The sequence below is a fragment of the Triticum urartu genome, chromosome 1A (assembly GCF_056163025.1).
Source record: "Triticum urartu cultivar PI428250 chromosome 1A, HENAU_Tu73, whole genome shotgun sequence".
NCBI lineage: Eukaryota > Viridiplantae > Streptophyta > Magnoliopsida > Poales > Poaceae > Triticum > Triticum urartu.
Genome location: NC_141873.1, coordinates 40,756,316 through 40,773,086, shown reverse-complemented (window position 1 = coordinate 40,773,086; position 16,771 = coordinate 40,756,316). Strand labels below are relative to the sequence as shown.

The window sequence follows — 16,771 nt, the reverse complement described above, 5'->3', positions numbered from 1 at the left end:
GATTATGGGGTAGGTTAGATGCAGAACCATAAATTATTTTATATGGCCACTATTAGGTGCCGGTGCGCTGGCTAAAATTTGGGTCGGTCAGCTCCGATACAACGATTAAGGGCCGTCAGATCTGCGCCAGAGCTCCACACCACAACGAGAAACAAGGGAGCTATGTGCCCCGCATTGGCCTGTCCCTGATGCGTGGCGGCGCCGACCGGCTCAGCTCGAGGAGGGGATCCCCCTCTAGCGCACCCTCGCATGCCCCTTGGTGACCGCGCCCAACCTCACTGGTTGCGAGCTCGAAGCACACCGCCGGCGAGCTCAAAAAACCATCGCTGCTCGCCTAACTCGTCGCACTGCTGGTCCTGCAGGTCGTCGCCGGTTGGAACTCCCGCCCCTCGCCACCGACACTTGTCGCACAGGTTTCCCTGCAAACGATGGCCACCAGTCTCTGCCATCCAAAATGGATGTAAGAAAATTCTCGCCTAGTCATAGCAAAAACTGACGACGGTGGCAGCAAAACGTCATCGTCTCGTCGCAGGGTGGTTGCTCTGCCATGATGGATGTATCAAAAAACTAGTCGGTTGTAGCAAACTCTGAAATAGCTGCAGCAAAACATCATCGCCATCGTTGCAGGTTGCAACACCACCATGAATGTATGTATCAAATTTACTTGTCGGTCGTAGCAAAATCCAGCGATAGTTGTAGAAAAAGCATCGCCACCGCCGTGGCTGGTCACAGTTCCGCCTTGAATGCATGTAGCAAAAACCACCATGGGTTCTAACATCTAGACGTCACGGGTCCAGCATTTGGACGTCGTAGTTGCAGCACCCCCGTCACGTGTGGTCACCACCGGCTCACGCTGGGCGGCCAAGCAGTTCCAGCAAACTGCATGACCGGCTGCAACATTTTCACCGCCGGTTCCAACATTTCGTTGTTGGTTTCTAGCACCGCACGGTGGAGGTCGTTGTCAGGCCTGAGGTCGCCGCCGTGCTTGTAGCTCGCCGCGTAGCCGGTGCCAGAAAAATCCAAGGCCGGTTGCAGCAAAAAATGTTGCCGCTAGAGCAAAGTCTCCTCACGGAGGAGGTCGTCGCCATTTGTGTGGAGATAGAGGGCGCAAGCAGGCTACCTCTGCACGGGAAAGAGGAAAAAAAAGGAAGAGGGAGCGCAGGAGGTGCGGGACAGCGTGCGGTTGTGAGGATGGCCGGCGGCGGCGAAGGCGCAGAGTGGTGGAACCTGCTAGGCGGCGACGGCGCGGCCGTGGGATGGCCTGCGGCAGGATTTGCGTGGTGTGGTGAAGGAAGAAGAAGAAACTGACGCGGGGACACAGCAGCGTGTATCGTCGATGGGGTGTTGTGGGGTGCACGATTCGGTAAGCTCCAGTGGCGCGCGTGATCGGCGGAAAGTTCGGCCGGCACGCCGGGTCCAAACGTTTTATTTTTATTTTTTGAGGGATCAAACGTTTTCCTTTTTATATACTACTCTTTCAGTTTCAAAATATAGTGTGTCCGCACTTTTCGAGATTCAATTTTGATCATAAATTTAACCAACAAGATCAACTATGGCGGGAGCAAAAATTATATACCAGATGAAAACTTCTTTTGAATACGAATTCACAGGTATAACTTTTGCTCCCGCCGTAGTCGGTCTCATTGGTTAAATTTACGATCAAAGTTGAAGCACAGAAACTGAAGACGCACAATATTTTCGAACCCACTATATTTTTGGACGTACTATATTTTGGAACGGAGGGAGTACCACTCCACTATAATTAAGAGCTAGCTATACAAAACCTGATAGGTGCAGTTTCTTGTCCTGGTAGGACAGGACGTCTTGTGGAGAGATAGATAGAGAGGAGGAAGAAAAGCAGCATGACATTGCGCTACGCCAAATCTTGTCGATCATCTGCATTACAAGGAGTATATATCTAAATACAGTTTTGCTAAAGCACATCTAGATGTGCCATAATTATTGCACATCTAAATCATATGTCATTGATCTTACATTGAGATTCGTGTGAATATTTTCTTCCTCTTTTTTCTTTTTTTCTTTATGCTTGATTCACTCACTTAGATGTGCAATAACTAGAGCACATCTAGATGTGCCCTAGACACACCCATCTAAATAATCAATCTAAGCGCGGTTTCCTCTGTGACAGTGCGTACAGGTGGCCGGCTTGGCGGTGAGGGACGGCGGTGAGGGACGGCGTGATCTTCGCTAAACTAAGGGGCTTCTCAAACGTCATCATGGAGACGGACTCTCTGGAGGTTGTAAACCTCTGGGCTACTCGTCACGACTCCCGTTCGGTCGTGGCTCCTATTTTGTTAGATATTGGAGAGCTTACGACTTGTTTTTCATCTTTTGATATTTGTCATGTTGTAAGATCAGCTAATGGGCCTGCTCACATCTGTGCTAAGCATGCTTGCACGATTGACAGGACCGATAGTTGGCTCGATAACACTCCCGGTTTGCTGGTCAGTGCCATGTTGGCGGACTGCCCAGCGAATACCTTCAATCAGTAAAGCTCTCTATTAGCCTGCAAAAAAAAGGTGGCCGGCTTGGTAGGACGCGCGGTCCTTGGGATGCTTCATCTCATCGTCACACGCGAGGCAGTAATCCACGAGCACGAGCCACGGTCGAGCTCTGGCAAACCAGTTGCCGGCGAGACCGCCGACCTGATCGTCTCCTCCGTTCAGCGAGCGCAGGCAAGTCGGAGTCCGTATCCTGGCTCCATCAGGGCTACGCCTGTACTGATCATGCAACTCGGCGAAGAAGAAGAGCTCTTCCTCTTCCGTGGAGTTCGTCATGGCCCTAGCGAAGAAGTTGATATGGTGGTATGAGCCTTGGTTGTGTTTGCACACGAACACATCACCGTGTACTCTCGACGCCGAGGGTGATGCACCGCAGCTCGCGTCAAAGGAGGTCCGACCGGCAGCGCGATACGCAGGACAGCCGGCAGACGCTTTTGTAGACCCGAAGGCCCGCTTACCCGGGAGGGACCCCGTCAGGGCTCGCGGCGGTTATGGGCTGCTCCAGGTCGATTCACTCGCCCCTAGAGCCTCGTGATTCCGCAGCCTTCCGGCATGAAGAACTAGCGAAGAACGAGAAGAAAGATACAAAGGAGAGATAAAAAGTAGATGAACACGAAAAAGTAGTAGATATGTTTGTTCGATTGGTGTTGTTTTCATCGGCCGTCACCCTCAACATATATAAGAAGCGGCTGAACTTCCCGTACAAGCAAATGATTTATCTAGGCTTTTCTTACAAGAAAATTACATCAATTCACGTCCAAAACCCTAGTCAAATTCGGACTGGTTTTATCCGAACTTTCCAAAACTGTTTGGTTTAAACTGGCTATACTTTGAGGGTCCTTTTTGTGATGACAAACGACCTCGGATGGAAACGAGCCCAAAAGAAATCTTGACCATTTCAACGAGACGAACAACTTTCATGTTGAACGTTTTTTCATCAGAGGTCATCTCGAGGATCAAATCGCTCATGCAAGACAGCTAATTATTCACGCAGCACATCAGACATACCCACATATGTGTCTGGTTCCGGGTGTCATATTTTTCTCACTGGAGGGTCGCGCTGTACGGGCTCTAACTTTTGCATATGACCTCGGATTGAGACAATCTTTATATCAAAATCGATCGTTTCGACGAGACGAAGACAATTCATGTAGATCAGTTTTCAATATGGGGCAGTCTTGGGGGCGTAATCAGCCGAATAGTGTTCTGAATACAAAATCTGAGTACTTCGAACACAACTTTGGCCTTACAGATGAGACCGGATGACTATGGTCCAAATATCAAAGTTTTTTCTTTTGACGATACGTAACTTTCTCACTTTGAACACTTCTCCATTTGAGGCCATCTTAATTAAGTTCTTCGTCGTGCCAAAATCTGGTGTGAACACATGCCCCCCTGTTTTTCGGCAAACTTGTGTACCGAAAAATAATTTGCATGATGCTTTTCCTAAGAACGATGTCAACACTCCATCGGCCATTTTATGTGCTTAGGACGATAAGTATATATCGGCCATTTGGATTAGCAACAAAAGTAAAGCTAATCAAACATATGATGATTTGGTAATACTTTTTCATGATGTAAGAAATTATATTGCATCCATGTTTTAAAATAGGAACAATTGTATTCGTGCCCCTAGTTAGGTCATGCTCGACTGATTTGCCCCTATTTTTTCAACAATTGCGGTTTTGCCCAGCTCACTTCACTCGCCTTGTGTTTTGCCCTTTCGGGGCGGTTCTGACCAATCACGGTTCGCCACGTGGCGACTGCTCACTGGCCGGAACCGCCCCGGAAGGGCAAAAACACAAGGCGAGTGAAGTGAGCTGGGCAAAACCATAATTGTTGAAAAAATAGGGGCAAATCAGTCGAGCGTGACCCAACTAGGGGCACGAATACAAAAATCCCTTTAAAATAAGCCCATTGAGGGTAACCAATCATACCTGATGAGAAATTTCATGGCATAGGCATCAACGACATTGTTGAAGAAAATGGATAATGTGTGGACCGAAGATGTTGAAACCTTCGGCTTGGTCCTTCATAGTTTTCACTCTTTTCCTTCTTCACATTTGCCGCACTCCTTGTAAAGGAAGTTTGCACATAATTCTTATTTTGAATACTTCCTTTGGGAACCCATGCCATATTCCTTTCTTCAAGTTATTGTGCACTAAGTTTTTGTAATTTCTTCTTTTGCCAATATGATAAGCCGAGTGGGCACCCTGGCTGTGATTTTGTTTGAAGCAATGGCAATTCTTGTTTTACCATGTGCACTCTCAACTTCTTCTCTCAGATTTGGTACTTGATTGACTTGCCTCATCATCATTAGTAGCCAATGTCAATACTTTAATTGGCTCCTTCTCATTTGAGATCAAATCTGAAGTAGCACTCTTACGACCATCTTTTTTAACACGATAAATTTGTTTGACCACCTCTTTCTTGTTCCTTGAGCTCCGGACCGATTCCTTATGATTGAAACGGTCTTTGACATGTGATTGTTCAAATGTTGATCCTTTTGGAGCTACATAATGTTTGTGAGATGGTCTAAAATAAGATGAAGAATGCACCCTTGTATCATACTTGTCCCACGATGGATATGGATTTACATGATCATAGGAAGGTATCCATGGCATTGGCATTGGCGGCACAAAATATGAATATGAATATACCGCATTAGAATTCTCATTTTGCCAATACCAATCCTCGGGTTTGCGCCTAGGGGGTGATCTTGATGCTTTTCCATTAGTTGGCCGATAAGCATTTTTCTCTTCACTCTTCTTTTGATATTTATCTAAAAATTGTGCAGAAGTGACATTGGATTTCTTGCACTTGTGCTTATTGCGGCCTTTATCTCCTTTGTCTTGACTTGCATCGATCTTTGTATTTTCTTGTTGCCCCCCAGTCCTTGGCGTCTTCATTGTATCTCCGATAGAACCCATGCCTTCAAGAATATTTTCATTGTGCTCTTGAACAACTTTTTTACTTGAAAGCTTGATCCCATCACCTGTAGTTTTTACCTTCTCATCTTTAAAGGAATCGTCTTGAAGAAGCCGATTCAAAAACCTTTTTCCATTAGGACCAATCAGAATAAACTGGTCATCCCTTGGTGTTTCAACAAATTTTAATCGTCCTTTATCAATGGCCGATTTAACTATTTGACGAAACATGTTGCAATCCTCAAAATTATGTTTGGACGAATCATGCAACTTCCAATACATTCGTCCTTGGATTGATGGCTTCACATGGTGATCAAGAACTTTAATGTAATTATTTTTCAGCAACAAATCAAATATGTGATCACACATGCTTGAATTGAAGGTATACTTCTTATTTTCTAGCCGATCTTGGTGTGCAAACGGCTTTGGAGTTGAGCAAACAAATGGTTCAGATTTAGAATCTCCCCATTCGGCTATGCATTGTGTTTTACACCCTATCTCCGATGTATTTGGATAAGATATTATATTAGCATCGGATTTTTCAAAAGAATTTGACCTTGGCTTTAAATTTCTGAAACGAAAATAGTTAGAATACACACGTCTCAATTGAGATCAAGTGCAAGCCAAGTAAGAAACAAGCAAAGCTACCCAATTAGATATGAAATTTTGATAAAGCAATGGGGAAAACTTTGGCTGCAATAATAGGTCACTATCGGTCTTTATAAATGGCACAATAGACTGACAAATATGTTCTATAACAGTTTTATTGCTAACAAGTAAATTTCCCTTCGTCATTGATCTTTCAAAATTACTTATGAGAATTTCTCTTATAGAAGCATCAACAATAAAGCTACGATCAAATCGGAAGATAGGTAAATCACTTGCTAGACATACCTTTTCAAACACGTTGGGAGAGCATGATGGTTGCGTTACATGAACGATAGATTGTTCCTCTTTCGAATAGCTCCCCAACACCTTCTCATCCTGTTTTTCTAGAATAGATTCGGCATACGTAATATTTGATTCAGTATTTTCAATAGCCGAATTAACTTTATTATCCGAATCACTATCTTTTTTGATAATTCTATCCACACCCAATGCTTTCTCTTTTTGGCATAATCTAGTTTGGATTGCAGTAGAATTAATAGGCCTTCCCTCTTTTATTAATTCATGTAGAACAACATTGCGTTCATCCCAAAAAGACGTAAGATTTTTCCTAATGACCCTATCTGGATAGAATTGCCCCCCGACACTTTTAGACTCTTTCGGTAACGATATGTCGTCGAAATTCTATAATTGTGTTGGGGGACATGATATGCCACGGTAGTAGGTGAAGGCATTTGTGCTCCTGTAGAAGTTTCACTTATTCGGCCATGACCATGAAGGTGGGGAGCCGAATTATGGACATCAACAGTTGCGTATGGTGCCAGAAAATTAGTAGCATGAGGTGTAGCATATGATGTTTGAGGGTAATTGGCCGAATAACTAGTAGTAGCATGGCCAATTCCCCTATCCACCGGCACGTTTGGATTAACAAACTGCAAGTTATTTGCCGATGAATAAAAAGTTGAAACACTTTGTTGCATCCTATTGGAAGTTCCTACATGGGGTATCTCAACTTGATTAACCAAACTCATCATGTTGTTCACCGGCATATAGATTTGTGGGGTTGCCGATGCATGGGAGTTGGGATACATATGTTGCATGTTGCTGAAATTATATGAAGTTGAAGCATGAAGATTATTCTGAATCGGCTGTTGCACATAATTAGATACATTACTGATAAAACTAGGGCTAGCCGATACATTATGCTCATTAGACGATCTAGCAACAATATATGCATTATTTGCATCTACATAAGTGAAGTGGGTATTCATATTACCTTTGCAGATGTCAAACCCTAGATGACGATCTCTTCGTAGCAAGAACGGCCCGGAGACCGTTCAACGCTTCGTCCCCAGCGGAGTCGCCAAAAAGTGTGTTCGCACACGAACACGTCACCGTGTACCCTTGACGCCGGGGGTGATGCACCGCAGCTCGCGTCGAAGGAGGTCCGATCGGCAGCGCGATACGTAGGACAGCCGGCAGACACTTTTGTAGACCCGAAGCCCCGCTTACCCGGGAGGGACCCCGTCAGGGCTCGCGGCGGCTATGGGCTGCTCTAGGTCGATTCGCTTGCCCCTAGAGCCTCGTGATTCCACAGCCCTCCGGCATGAAGAACTAGCGAAGAACGAGAAGAAAGATACAAAGGAGAGATAAAAAGTAGATGAACACGAAAAGTAGTAGATGTGTTTGTTCGATTGGTGTTGTTTTAATCGGCCGTCAGCCCCAACATATATAAGAGGCGGCTGGACTTCCCGTACAAGCAAAGGATTTATCTAGGCTTTCCTTACAAGAAAATTACATCAATTCACGTCCAAAACCCTAGTCAAATTCGGACTGGTTTTATCCAAACTTTTCAAAACTGTTCGGTTTAAACTGGCTGTACTTTGAGGGGCCTTTTTGTGGTGACAAACGACCTCGGATGGAAACGAGTCCAAAAGTAATCTTGACCGTTTCGATGAGACGAACAACTTTCATGTTGAAAGTTCTTTCATCAGAGGTCATCTCAAGGGTCAAATCGCTCGTGCAAGACAACTAATTATTCACGCAGCACAATAGACATACCCACATATGTGTCTGGTTCCGGGCGTCATATTTTTGCTCACTGGAGGGTCGCGCTGTGCGGGCTCTAACTTTTGCATATTACCTTGGATTGAGACGATCTTTATATCAAAATCGATCGTTTCGACGAGACGAAGACAATTCATGTAGATCAGTTTTCAATATGGGGCAGTCTTAGGGGCGTAATCAGCTGAATAGTGTTCTGAATACAAAATCTGAGTACTTCAAACACAACTTCGGCCTTAGAGATGGTACCGGATGACTATGGCCCAAATATCAAAGTTTTTTTCCTTTTGACGATAAGGAACTTTCTCACTTTGAGCACTTCTCCATTTGAGGCCATCTTAATTAAGTTCTTCGCCGTGCCAAAATCTGGTGTCAACAGGCTGTTTAGAAGACCGGCGTATCTCATGGCTCTGGTCAGCTCGAGCTTGACCTTGTTGCTGGCGTCGGCGTTGTAGTGGTGCAGCGCGTCTTCGGCGGCCGACGTGGCTAGGCTCGTCTGGAGGTGCTGCCGCGCCGCCGGGTCGAGCCGTGGTGCGTACAACGTCCGCTCCTCGTATGGATACGGTTCCGATAACTCCGGATATTCTTCTTGGTCTTGCGGCGGTTCCTGCTGCTGGGCGGTTGTCGCCGCTGCCGCCTTCCATGTGCGAGGGGACATCGTCGGAGGGAGCCACCCGGCGCCCAGGCATGGCCCAGGAGGCTCGCCGCTCGGAGACGTCGGACGAGATAGCCATTCTTCCTCTTCCTCGTCGTGCTCGTCCAGCATGTAGTAGCGAACTGATGGAAGTGGTGGGGCGGGGGCAACATGCCTGCTCGACCTTGACGACGGGGCCTTCATCTCCATGTGCATGCGACACAGATGGGAACTTCTTGGCCTTGTGTTCGATTGGAAAGACGCTCCCCTCTCCAGGTTAATATAGCCATGCGACGCGCTTTCTATGCGTGTGCGCCGCCGCCAACCAAACCAATCCGTTGCCGATCCAAGTCAGCACGCGATCAAATATCAATCTGTCGCCTAGTCTATATTGGATCACGCATCCGGACAGACTTGCGATCGACCTGTCATGCGGACATGCTTCGATCAGGACCTTCAAATCAGCCAAGGAGTACTCTGGGTCCTAGCTCGTCGACGTGTCGACTGCCGTCGCATCCGTGTGTTTGTTTCTCTTCGCCATGTGGTCGCCTCTCCAATATCTACTGCCACCCCTTGCCTCACACCTCATCCGCCAGGTCCAATGCTCGCGCTTCCGGTGGCTCCCTTTGCCACATCCGGCGTTGGGCATATGCTCCCCAGAACCAAAACGAGGATCCTGAAACGGAGGGAGTATTAAAAGTGAAATGTGCTTGTATACCCAAATATTAGCTCATAATTTCGTAAATAAAGTTCTAGGCCCCTCTTCTCAATTTAACCTTTGAAACCCCATTGTCTCCCGGTGCCTGCAACTAGTAGTGCTAACTCGCGGTGCAACGTTGTGCCTTCAATTACGTTAGAGCATTTTCAACAGACGTGCTAGATAAGCCGCGTGCTGAAAAAAAACAGCTATATAGAGCGCGCGATCAAAACTAGCGCTCCAGCAGCTTCGCTAAAATCCTGCGTGCGGTTTGATTGTGAGGGTGATTGGAAGCATGTGCTTAATGGAGGACCATGGCAGTTTGATTTCAATGTGGTTGTGCTGAAGGAGTATGAAGGTAATACTAGGCCGTCTGAGATGGTTTTTGATTCAGTGGAGGTTTGGGTTAGGGTTACTGACCTTCCCCTGGATAATAGAATAGAGGCTTTTGGAAAGGCCTTAGGGAACTGGCTAGGTTCAGCGATACGGGTGGACGTGGGGAAAGATGGATCAATTAAAGGAGCGCACCTTAGGGTTCGCACAAAGCTGTCCATCTTCGAGCCCCTTGTGAGGGGTTTCAATTTGAAGGAGACAGAAGACGATCCTGAAGGAATATGGTACGACTTTGCTTATGAAAAAATCCCTCACTTCTGTTTTGATTGTGGAAGGCTTGTTCATGGCCCAGAAGGGTGTGTGCCCCCTGTGCAGTCAGATATGCAATGGGGAGAGTGGCTCCGTGCATCACCGGGGCGATCTTCCTCTTTAAAGGACGGGGTGCAGAAGGGAGGGGGCCAAAACAGCCATAGTTTCAACAGTGCTCCCTCGAGCGAGAGCAATGGTGAAAGGAGGAGATCTGGTTATGTCCGAGATATCCCTACGAAGAGAAATCTGGATAGGGACTTCAATGTGTCGGCTGATTCCCGCACTGGCGGCAGCGAGAAGAGGAATGAAGAGGAGGTAAACATCCCGAATAAGCAGCGGCACTGGCCGGCTGCGGAAAAGGGAAAGGAGAAGAGGAACTGGCAGGAGGGTAAAGGAAGAGATGAGATACACACAAAGGATCTGAGGAAAGACTTGGAACTAAGAAATGAGAAGCAAATAAGGAGCGAGCTAAAGAACAGACAGATGGATATGAGACAAGAACTAAGGAAGAGATATGTGGCAAAGAGCTATGATGGAGCAGGGTGTTCGGGACAATCCTTTCAGAGAGAGAGGCGCCCTGGGTATTATGTGAGGAGAACGAGGGATGAGTTTGAGTATCAGCCAAAGCAAAACTATGATCATAACTACCCCACTAGCAGGAAGAGGGCTCCAAAACAAATGTGGGTGGCAAAGGGTGACATGAGCCAGCATGACAGCCAGGGAAATTTTATTCGGGCCACGAGGCTGAAAACGGATTCGGTGTTTGATCGAATATCTGAGAACGAACGCTCTGTTTTTGACCGTATCTCAAAAGCTAATGATGGATCAGCGGACCCTGCAAGAGCGTAGGGCCGCCGGGAACAATGATCGCCCTAGCCTGGAACTGCCGAGGATTGGGGTTGGGCTCGGCAGTGGGTGAACTACGAGACCTGATTAGGTCATATAACCCAGCGGTGGTGTTTTTATCAGAAACAAAGAAGAGGTCAGGGGCAATGGAGAGGCTCAAGTGGAGCATGGGGTTCAGACAAGGGGTAGCGGTGGATTGCAAGGGTAAAAGTGGGGGACTAGCACTATGGTGGAGGGATCACATTGATGTTACCGTGCGGCCGTGGTGCCAATATTATATAGATGCAAAGATTGTGTATGAGGGAGTCCCGTTTAGATTCACTGGAATCTATGGGGAGCCTAGTGTTGAAAAGAGAACAAAGACATGGGATGTAATTCGATACCTCCGAGCACAAGATGATCTGCCGTGGCTCTGCGCGGGGGACTTTAATGAGGCACTCCGACAAAATGAACAGCAGGGTGGTAATCCTAGGTCTCTGAACCAGATGGCACTTTTCGAGGAATGCTTGTCCGATTGCGGGCTAGCTGATTTGGGATTCTCAGGATACCCTTTTACTTGGGATAATAAACGGGATGCGAACGACAATATCCAAGTTCGACTATACCGGGCGACATGCAATGCGGAATTTGCGCAGATTTTCCCAGCAGTCGAAGTGCAACATATTATGACGGAGGAGTCGGATCACCAAGCGCTACTTATCAAAGAAATGACAACTCATGTTGAGAAGAGGAGCCAGGGTCAGAGAGCGTTTCTATATGAGGCTGCATGGACAAGACATGAGGGGTATGAGGACATGATCGCTGCTGCATGGGGTGAGGCCCATGCGGCCAATCAGCATGACGGGGATCTCCAGAATGCATGCAGTCGGCTGCGGACCGCTTCGATGGCCATGCAAGAGTGGAGCCGAAGGGTTTTTGGCTCAATTAAAAAACAGATTGCACACTTGAAAGGACAGCTTGTAGATGCTAAGGAGTGAGCTGCAAAGTCAGGTTACAGACAAGAAGTGAAGGAGATTGAAGACCAGCTGCATGAGCTATATGAGAGGGAAGAGGTGTTTTACAAGCAAAGATCACGGGTTGACTGGCTAGCAGAGGGTGACCAAAACACACGGTACTTCCAAAATAGAGCCTCGCATCAGAAAAGAAAAAATACGGTAAAGGCGCTAAGGAAGGAAGATGGGTCAAAGTGTACAGATGATGAGGGTATGCGCATGATGGCCGCTCCATACTACGCCAACCTCTTTGCTTCTGAAGGGTCGACGGGCAATGACAGGGTGTTACAGCATATTGAGAGAGTGGTTACGGATGAGATGAATGGAAACCTTGGTGCGCCTTTCACAGATGAGGAGATTGAGACGGCCCTATTCCAAATGGGGCCTACAAAGGCGCCGGGACCGGACGGATTACCGGCCATGTTCTACCAACGGCACTGGCAGTTGGTTAAGAGCGATGTATGTGGTGCGGTAAGAGAGTTTTTGGCAGGGAAGGCTGCACCGAACGGATTTAATGACACCATCATTGTTATGATTTCGAAAGTAAACTCACCGGAGTTACTTTCACAGTTTCGCCCAATTAGCTTATGTAATGTTCTTTATAAGATTGCGGCTAAGGCACTGGCCAACCGTTTAAAAGTTGTGCTTCCTTTCATGATATCTGATGAACAGAGTGCTTTTGTACCAGGAAGATTAATAATGGATAATGTGCTAGTGGCCTACGAATGTGTTCATGCAATCAGGAAGAGGAAAAGGAAAAGGCCGATGTGCGCAGTAAAGTTGGATATGATGAAGGCATATGTTCGGGTGGAGTGGGATTTCCTGGAAAAAATCATGCTGAAATTTGGCTTCTCTGATCACTGGACAAAGATGGTCATGCGGTGTGTGAAATCAGCAACTTTTTCAGTTAAGTTGAACGGTGGTCTTTCTCGTCATTTCAACCCGTCCAGAGGGCTGCACCAGGGGGATCCCCTCTCCCCATACCTCTTCTTGTTCTGTGTGGAAGGGTTCTCCGCACTCTTGAGGGTTGCGCAACAGGAGAAGCAAGTTAAGGGATTGGCTTTCGGGAGTAGTGGACCTACAGTGACTCACCTCCTCTTTGCTGATGATAGTGTGGTGTTTGTGGAGGGCTCACGAGATAACTTTGAGGCTTTACGGTCCATCCTTAAAGAGTATGAGGATGCCTCGGGATAGAAAGTCAACCTCCACAAATATGCAATCTTCTTTGGAAAAGGAACACCGGATGATAAAAAGGAGGAACTAAAACAGGTGCTAGGGGTTTCGGAGGAGGCACTGAGCGAGAGATATCTTGGACTACCCACGGTGGTGAGGAAGTCGAAGGACGGAACCTTCAAATATGTTGAGACAAGTGCAAGGGGGAAGGTTTCAGGATGGAAAGGGCAAGGACTATCCAAGAACGCAAGGAAAGTACTCGTCAAGTCGGGCCTCCAATCTACACCAACTTTTACCATGAGCTGTTTTCAACTCACGAAGAAAATGTGCGGGAACCTGTCTTCTATTTCATCGAACTTCTGGTGGGGTGAAGCAAATGGTAAGAAGAGGGTGCATTGGATCGCTTGGGACAAAATGTGTACGAGAAAGCATGAAGGAGGAATGGGTTTTAGAGATCCGGAGGCTTTCAACCAAGCTATGCTTGCCAAACAAGCTTGGAGACTGTTCCAGGAACCCGCCTCACTATGTGCTCGAGTGTTGAAAGCCAGGTATTATGTTGATGGATCCATTTTAAATGCAGCTTGTCCAAGTGGTGGCTCATACACGTTCAAGAGCATTTTGCACGGGAGAGATCTCTTACTCGACTGTCTGATATGGAGGATTGGAGACGGCTCCAAAATTAAGATTCATCACGATAATTGGATTCTGAGGAAGGGTAGCTTGAAGCCACTGGGCCAGAGCTACATACAAGGGGTTGTGAGAGTGTGTGACCTGCTGGATGAAACGGGCAGCTCCTGGGACGTGAACAAAGTGGAAGCCATGTTACCTCCTGATGAGGCTCGAGAAATCTCCCAAATCCCAATTGGTGGCCCGGAGGTGGAGGATTACCAGGCATGGAATTACACAAGGAATGGGGTGTTTACGGTCCGGTCCGCCTACCACTTACGTACGACTCAGAAGCGGATGCGTTCGGGCCGGCCAGAGACCTCGTCATCTGTTGCGGATCATAAATCATGGCTAAACCTATGGGATACGGTGGCACCAGGCAAGGTAAAGACACATATGTGGAGGTTGATACACAACGGGCTAGCAGTGGGGTCGGAGCTATCAAGGAGGAAGATTAAAGCAGGTGTCTTTTGTCCGGCTTGTGGACAAGAGGAAACGAATCAACACAGGTTCTGGAGTTGCTTCCACTCTACAAAATTTTGGAAGACAATGAACTCGGTATTGGGAGTACCGGTGGCGATCCCACCGGCGTCGGTTTGCTCTCAGAGTACTTTGTCGCGGTGGCTCTTGACGTGGTTCGCAGAAGCATCAGATGATGAACGTGCTATCCTTGTATAGGGCGCGTATGCGCTCCGGTTAGCAAGGAATAATGCATGTGATGGCCAGAAGATTGAAGATGCGGATGCGATAGCAAGAAGAGTTGTCAGTTTAATGGAGGAATGGCAGTCCATACATGGCCGAAAACACAAGCCGGAGACAGCTGTAGTGAAGGAGAAATGGCGTCCACCACAAGATGGGTGGGTGAAAGCCAATGTAGATGGAGCTACGTCCAAGGTGGGGGAGAATGGTGGCACGGGTGTCGTGCTCCGGAACCATGCATGTTGGCGCATACATGGGTGCAGCAAGTCAATTCCTTCCAATGTGCAGCGATCCAATGGCTGTGGAGCTTCGTGCTTGCAAAGAAGCAGCTCGGCTGGCAGAAGAGCTGAACATACAAAGTATACACATTGAGATCGACTGCCACGAGATCGCCTGCAAGCTCCAGAGTAAAGGGAAGGATTTGTCGCCGCTGGGACTGATTGTGGAGGAAGTCAAGCAGATGCTTGCATCGCGGGAGAGATGGAAGGTGTCGTGGGTCAGAAGAGAGGCAAACAGGGCTGCACACTTAGTAGCTAGAGAAGCAATGACCAATAAGTTAGACTATATGTGGCGCTTTGTGCCCCCAGATTTCATATTGCATGTGATTTCAAACGAGATCCCCACGAGGACTGATTAAATAAAGTTGGACTTTTTTAGTTTCAAGAAAAAAAAATCCTGCATGCGGTAAACAAGATCAACACCCTAGACAAAACGGCATCGCGCGCTGCATACTTGGTGCGCCCGCTCGCGTGCGCTGCATATTTTTGTGCCTTTAGTACATTTCAAAAGAAGGTTCCTGACCATCTATTAATGAGTGCACGAAAAAGGGAATGGCATGTTCATGGTCTAAGATATAGTAGTGAACAATAACTCAGATCTGATGTTGGATAGGTAATTTTTCTTTGTGACGAACCACATTCCATTTGCGGATCGACATCTGTACTTTCATTTGGTCTATGGCATGGGTCTGTGTTTATACAATAACAAATTTCTTCATATTTTGCACCATGATACTTTCAGCTAACTATATGATGTGTTTTTTATTTTTGTTCTGCATATGTCATACTTTTATTGCAACTAATTACACTGTAACAATTATTGACTTATATTTGCAACATCTTTGATGTAAAAGTTGATTTTGAAGTGTAGCACTATTATTTGCACAATCTTTGAGCAAAAAATGTATTTTTGTTTTCCGATGACAGATGAATATGACTTTGACCTTACAACAAACCTTGTGTACCAACCATTTTTTTTCATAGAAAGGGGATTTGGGATGTGATATGTTTGGGGATGGCCGTACAATTGAGGGAATTGGGTGGAGGGAAGGGAACCGCGAAATTTCCTCCACCCCCCCCCCCCCCCCCCCCAATTGTTTTGAAAACCCTTATTGCTAAATGAGGCCGAAATCTAGTATCAAGTTAAAGAGAAGTAACTAAGCACATTTATTAAATGGTATCGTCCCCTGCATATGGCATGAACTTTAAATCACTATATCTTATATAATGTGGTGCATGCCTCAGATACAATTGCCAACGCCCTATTTTGGCCCTCCCGCTCTAAACCTCAAAGTCAAAACGGTTGTGCAAATAGAACCGAGGAAGAGACACATTGTTGCTCAAAGAGAAGATCACATGAAGATGGCGAGGGCTCCATAGATGGTCTAATCAACGGTAATTGTAATGTATCTTAAAAAACCTTCTAAATCTAGATTGTTTGTTAATGATAGTTAACCATGCACAATTTTTTTTGGGAAACTTGTGATTCTTATGCGCCCTCTAATGGGTAAAGGAAGGAAATAGTATGTTCGTAAAAAGAAGTGCCAAAAAGTTAGTAAAGAAACACAAAAAATATGAAAAACTCATTTTGTGAAAAAAATTGTTTACCTTAGGATATGAATTATTTAAAAACTTTCAATAGTCAAATCGACACAAATTTTTGTGTGTATGAACATGTGTATTTATGAACATGGGTAATATCTCTCTTCAAGTTTGTATGACACACATTGTTTTTAGATCATCAATTTATAGGTTTAACGAAGGACCATTCAACATGAAAGTAAATGTGTAGATGAGCATTGCATTATATGCACTTTTCCCTAAGTAGAAAGGTATACCTAGATATTACTTTAAAAAATGGTGATCCATACAATGGAATGAAAGCAGAAATTTGTGGAGAAATGGAGTGTCTACAGACAACAGTCCAAACATTGTTCCGTGAAAAAAAGCAAAAAAGCCGTCAAGCTGAAGTGAAACCCCATTGTAACCCCCGTTGAACTCACGCATGCACACGTCCCACCCTCC

General features: G+C 46.2%; 2 protein-coding genes across 2 annotated transcripts; one reads left to right on the top strand and one right to left on the bottom strand.

Annotated features, from left to right (window-relative positions):
- Window positions 1-2,522: 2,522 nt before the first annotated feature.
- On the bottom strand, window positions 2,523-8,984 carry LOC125532655 (uncharacterized). The gene is made up of 2 exons (XM_087536171.1): window positions 8,500-8,984; window positions 2,523-2,838 (listed from the first exon to the last, which is right to left on the bottom strand). The coding sequence occupies exons 1-2, from the start codon at window positions 8,967-8,969 to the stop codon at window positions 2,523-2,525; spliced, it is 786 nt and encodes a 261-aa protein (XP_087392297.1). The 5' UTR covers window positions 8,970-8,984.
- A 2,100-nt stretch (window positions 8,985-11,084) lies between these two features.
- LOC147989800 (uncharacterized) lies at window positions 11,085-11,915 on the top strand. Its single transcript, XM_087536163.1, has one exon. It carries the CDS (start codon window positions 11,085-11,087, stop codon window positions 11,913-11,915), a length of 831 nt encoding a protein of 276 aa, XP_087392289.1.
- The last annotated feature ends 4,856 nt before the right edge of the window (window positions 11,916-16,771 follow it).

Bases quoted from the DNA above. Each gene is read 5' to 3' on its own strand.
- LOC125532655 (XM_087536171.1), bottom strand. From the start codon at position 8,969: ATGCACATGGAGATGAAGGCCCCGTCGTCAAGGTCGAGCAGGCATGTT. The intron at 2,839-8,499 runs CCTGTTGACACC...GTGCAAACACAA, and splicing joins TACGCCGGTCTTCTAAACAG to CCAAGGCTCATACCACCATA.
- LOC147989800 (XM_087536163.1), top strand. From the start codon at position 11,085: ATGGAGAGGCTCAAGTGGAGCATGGGGTTCAGACAAGGGGTAGCGGTG.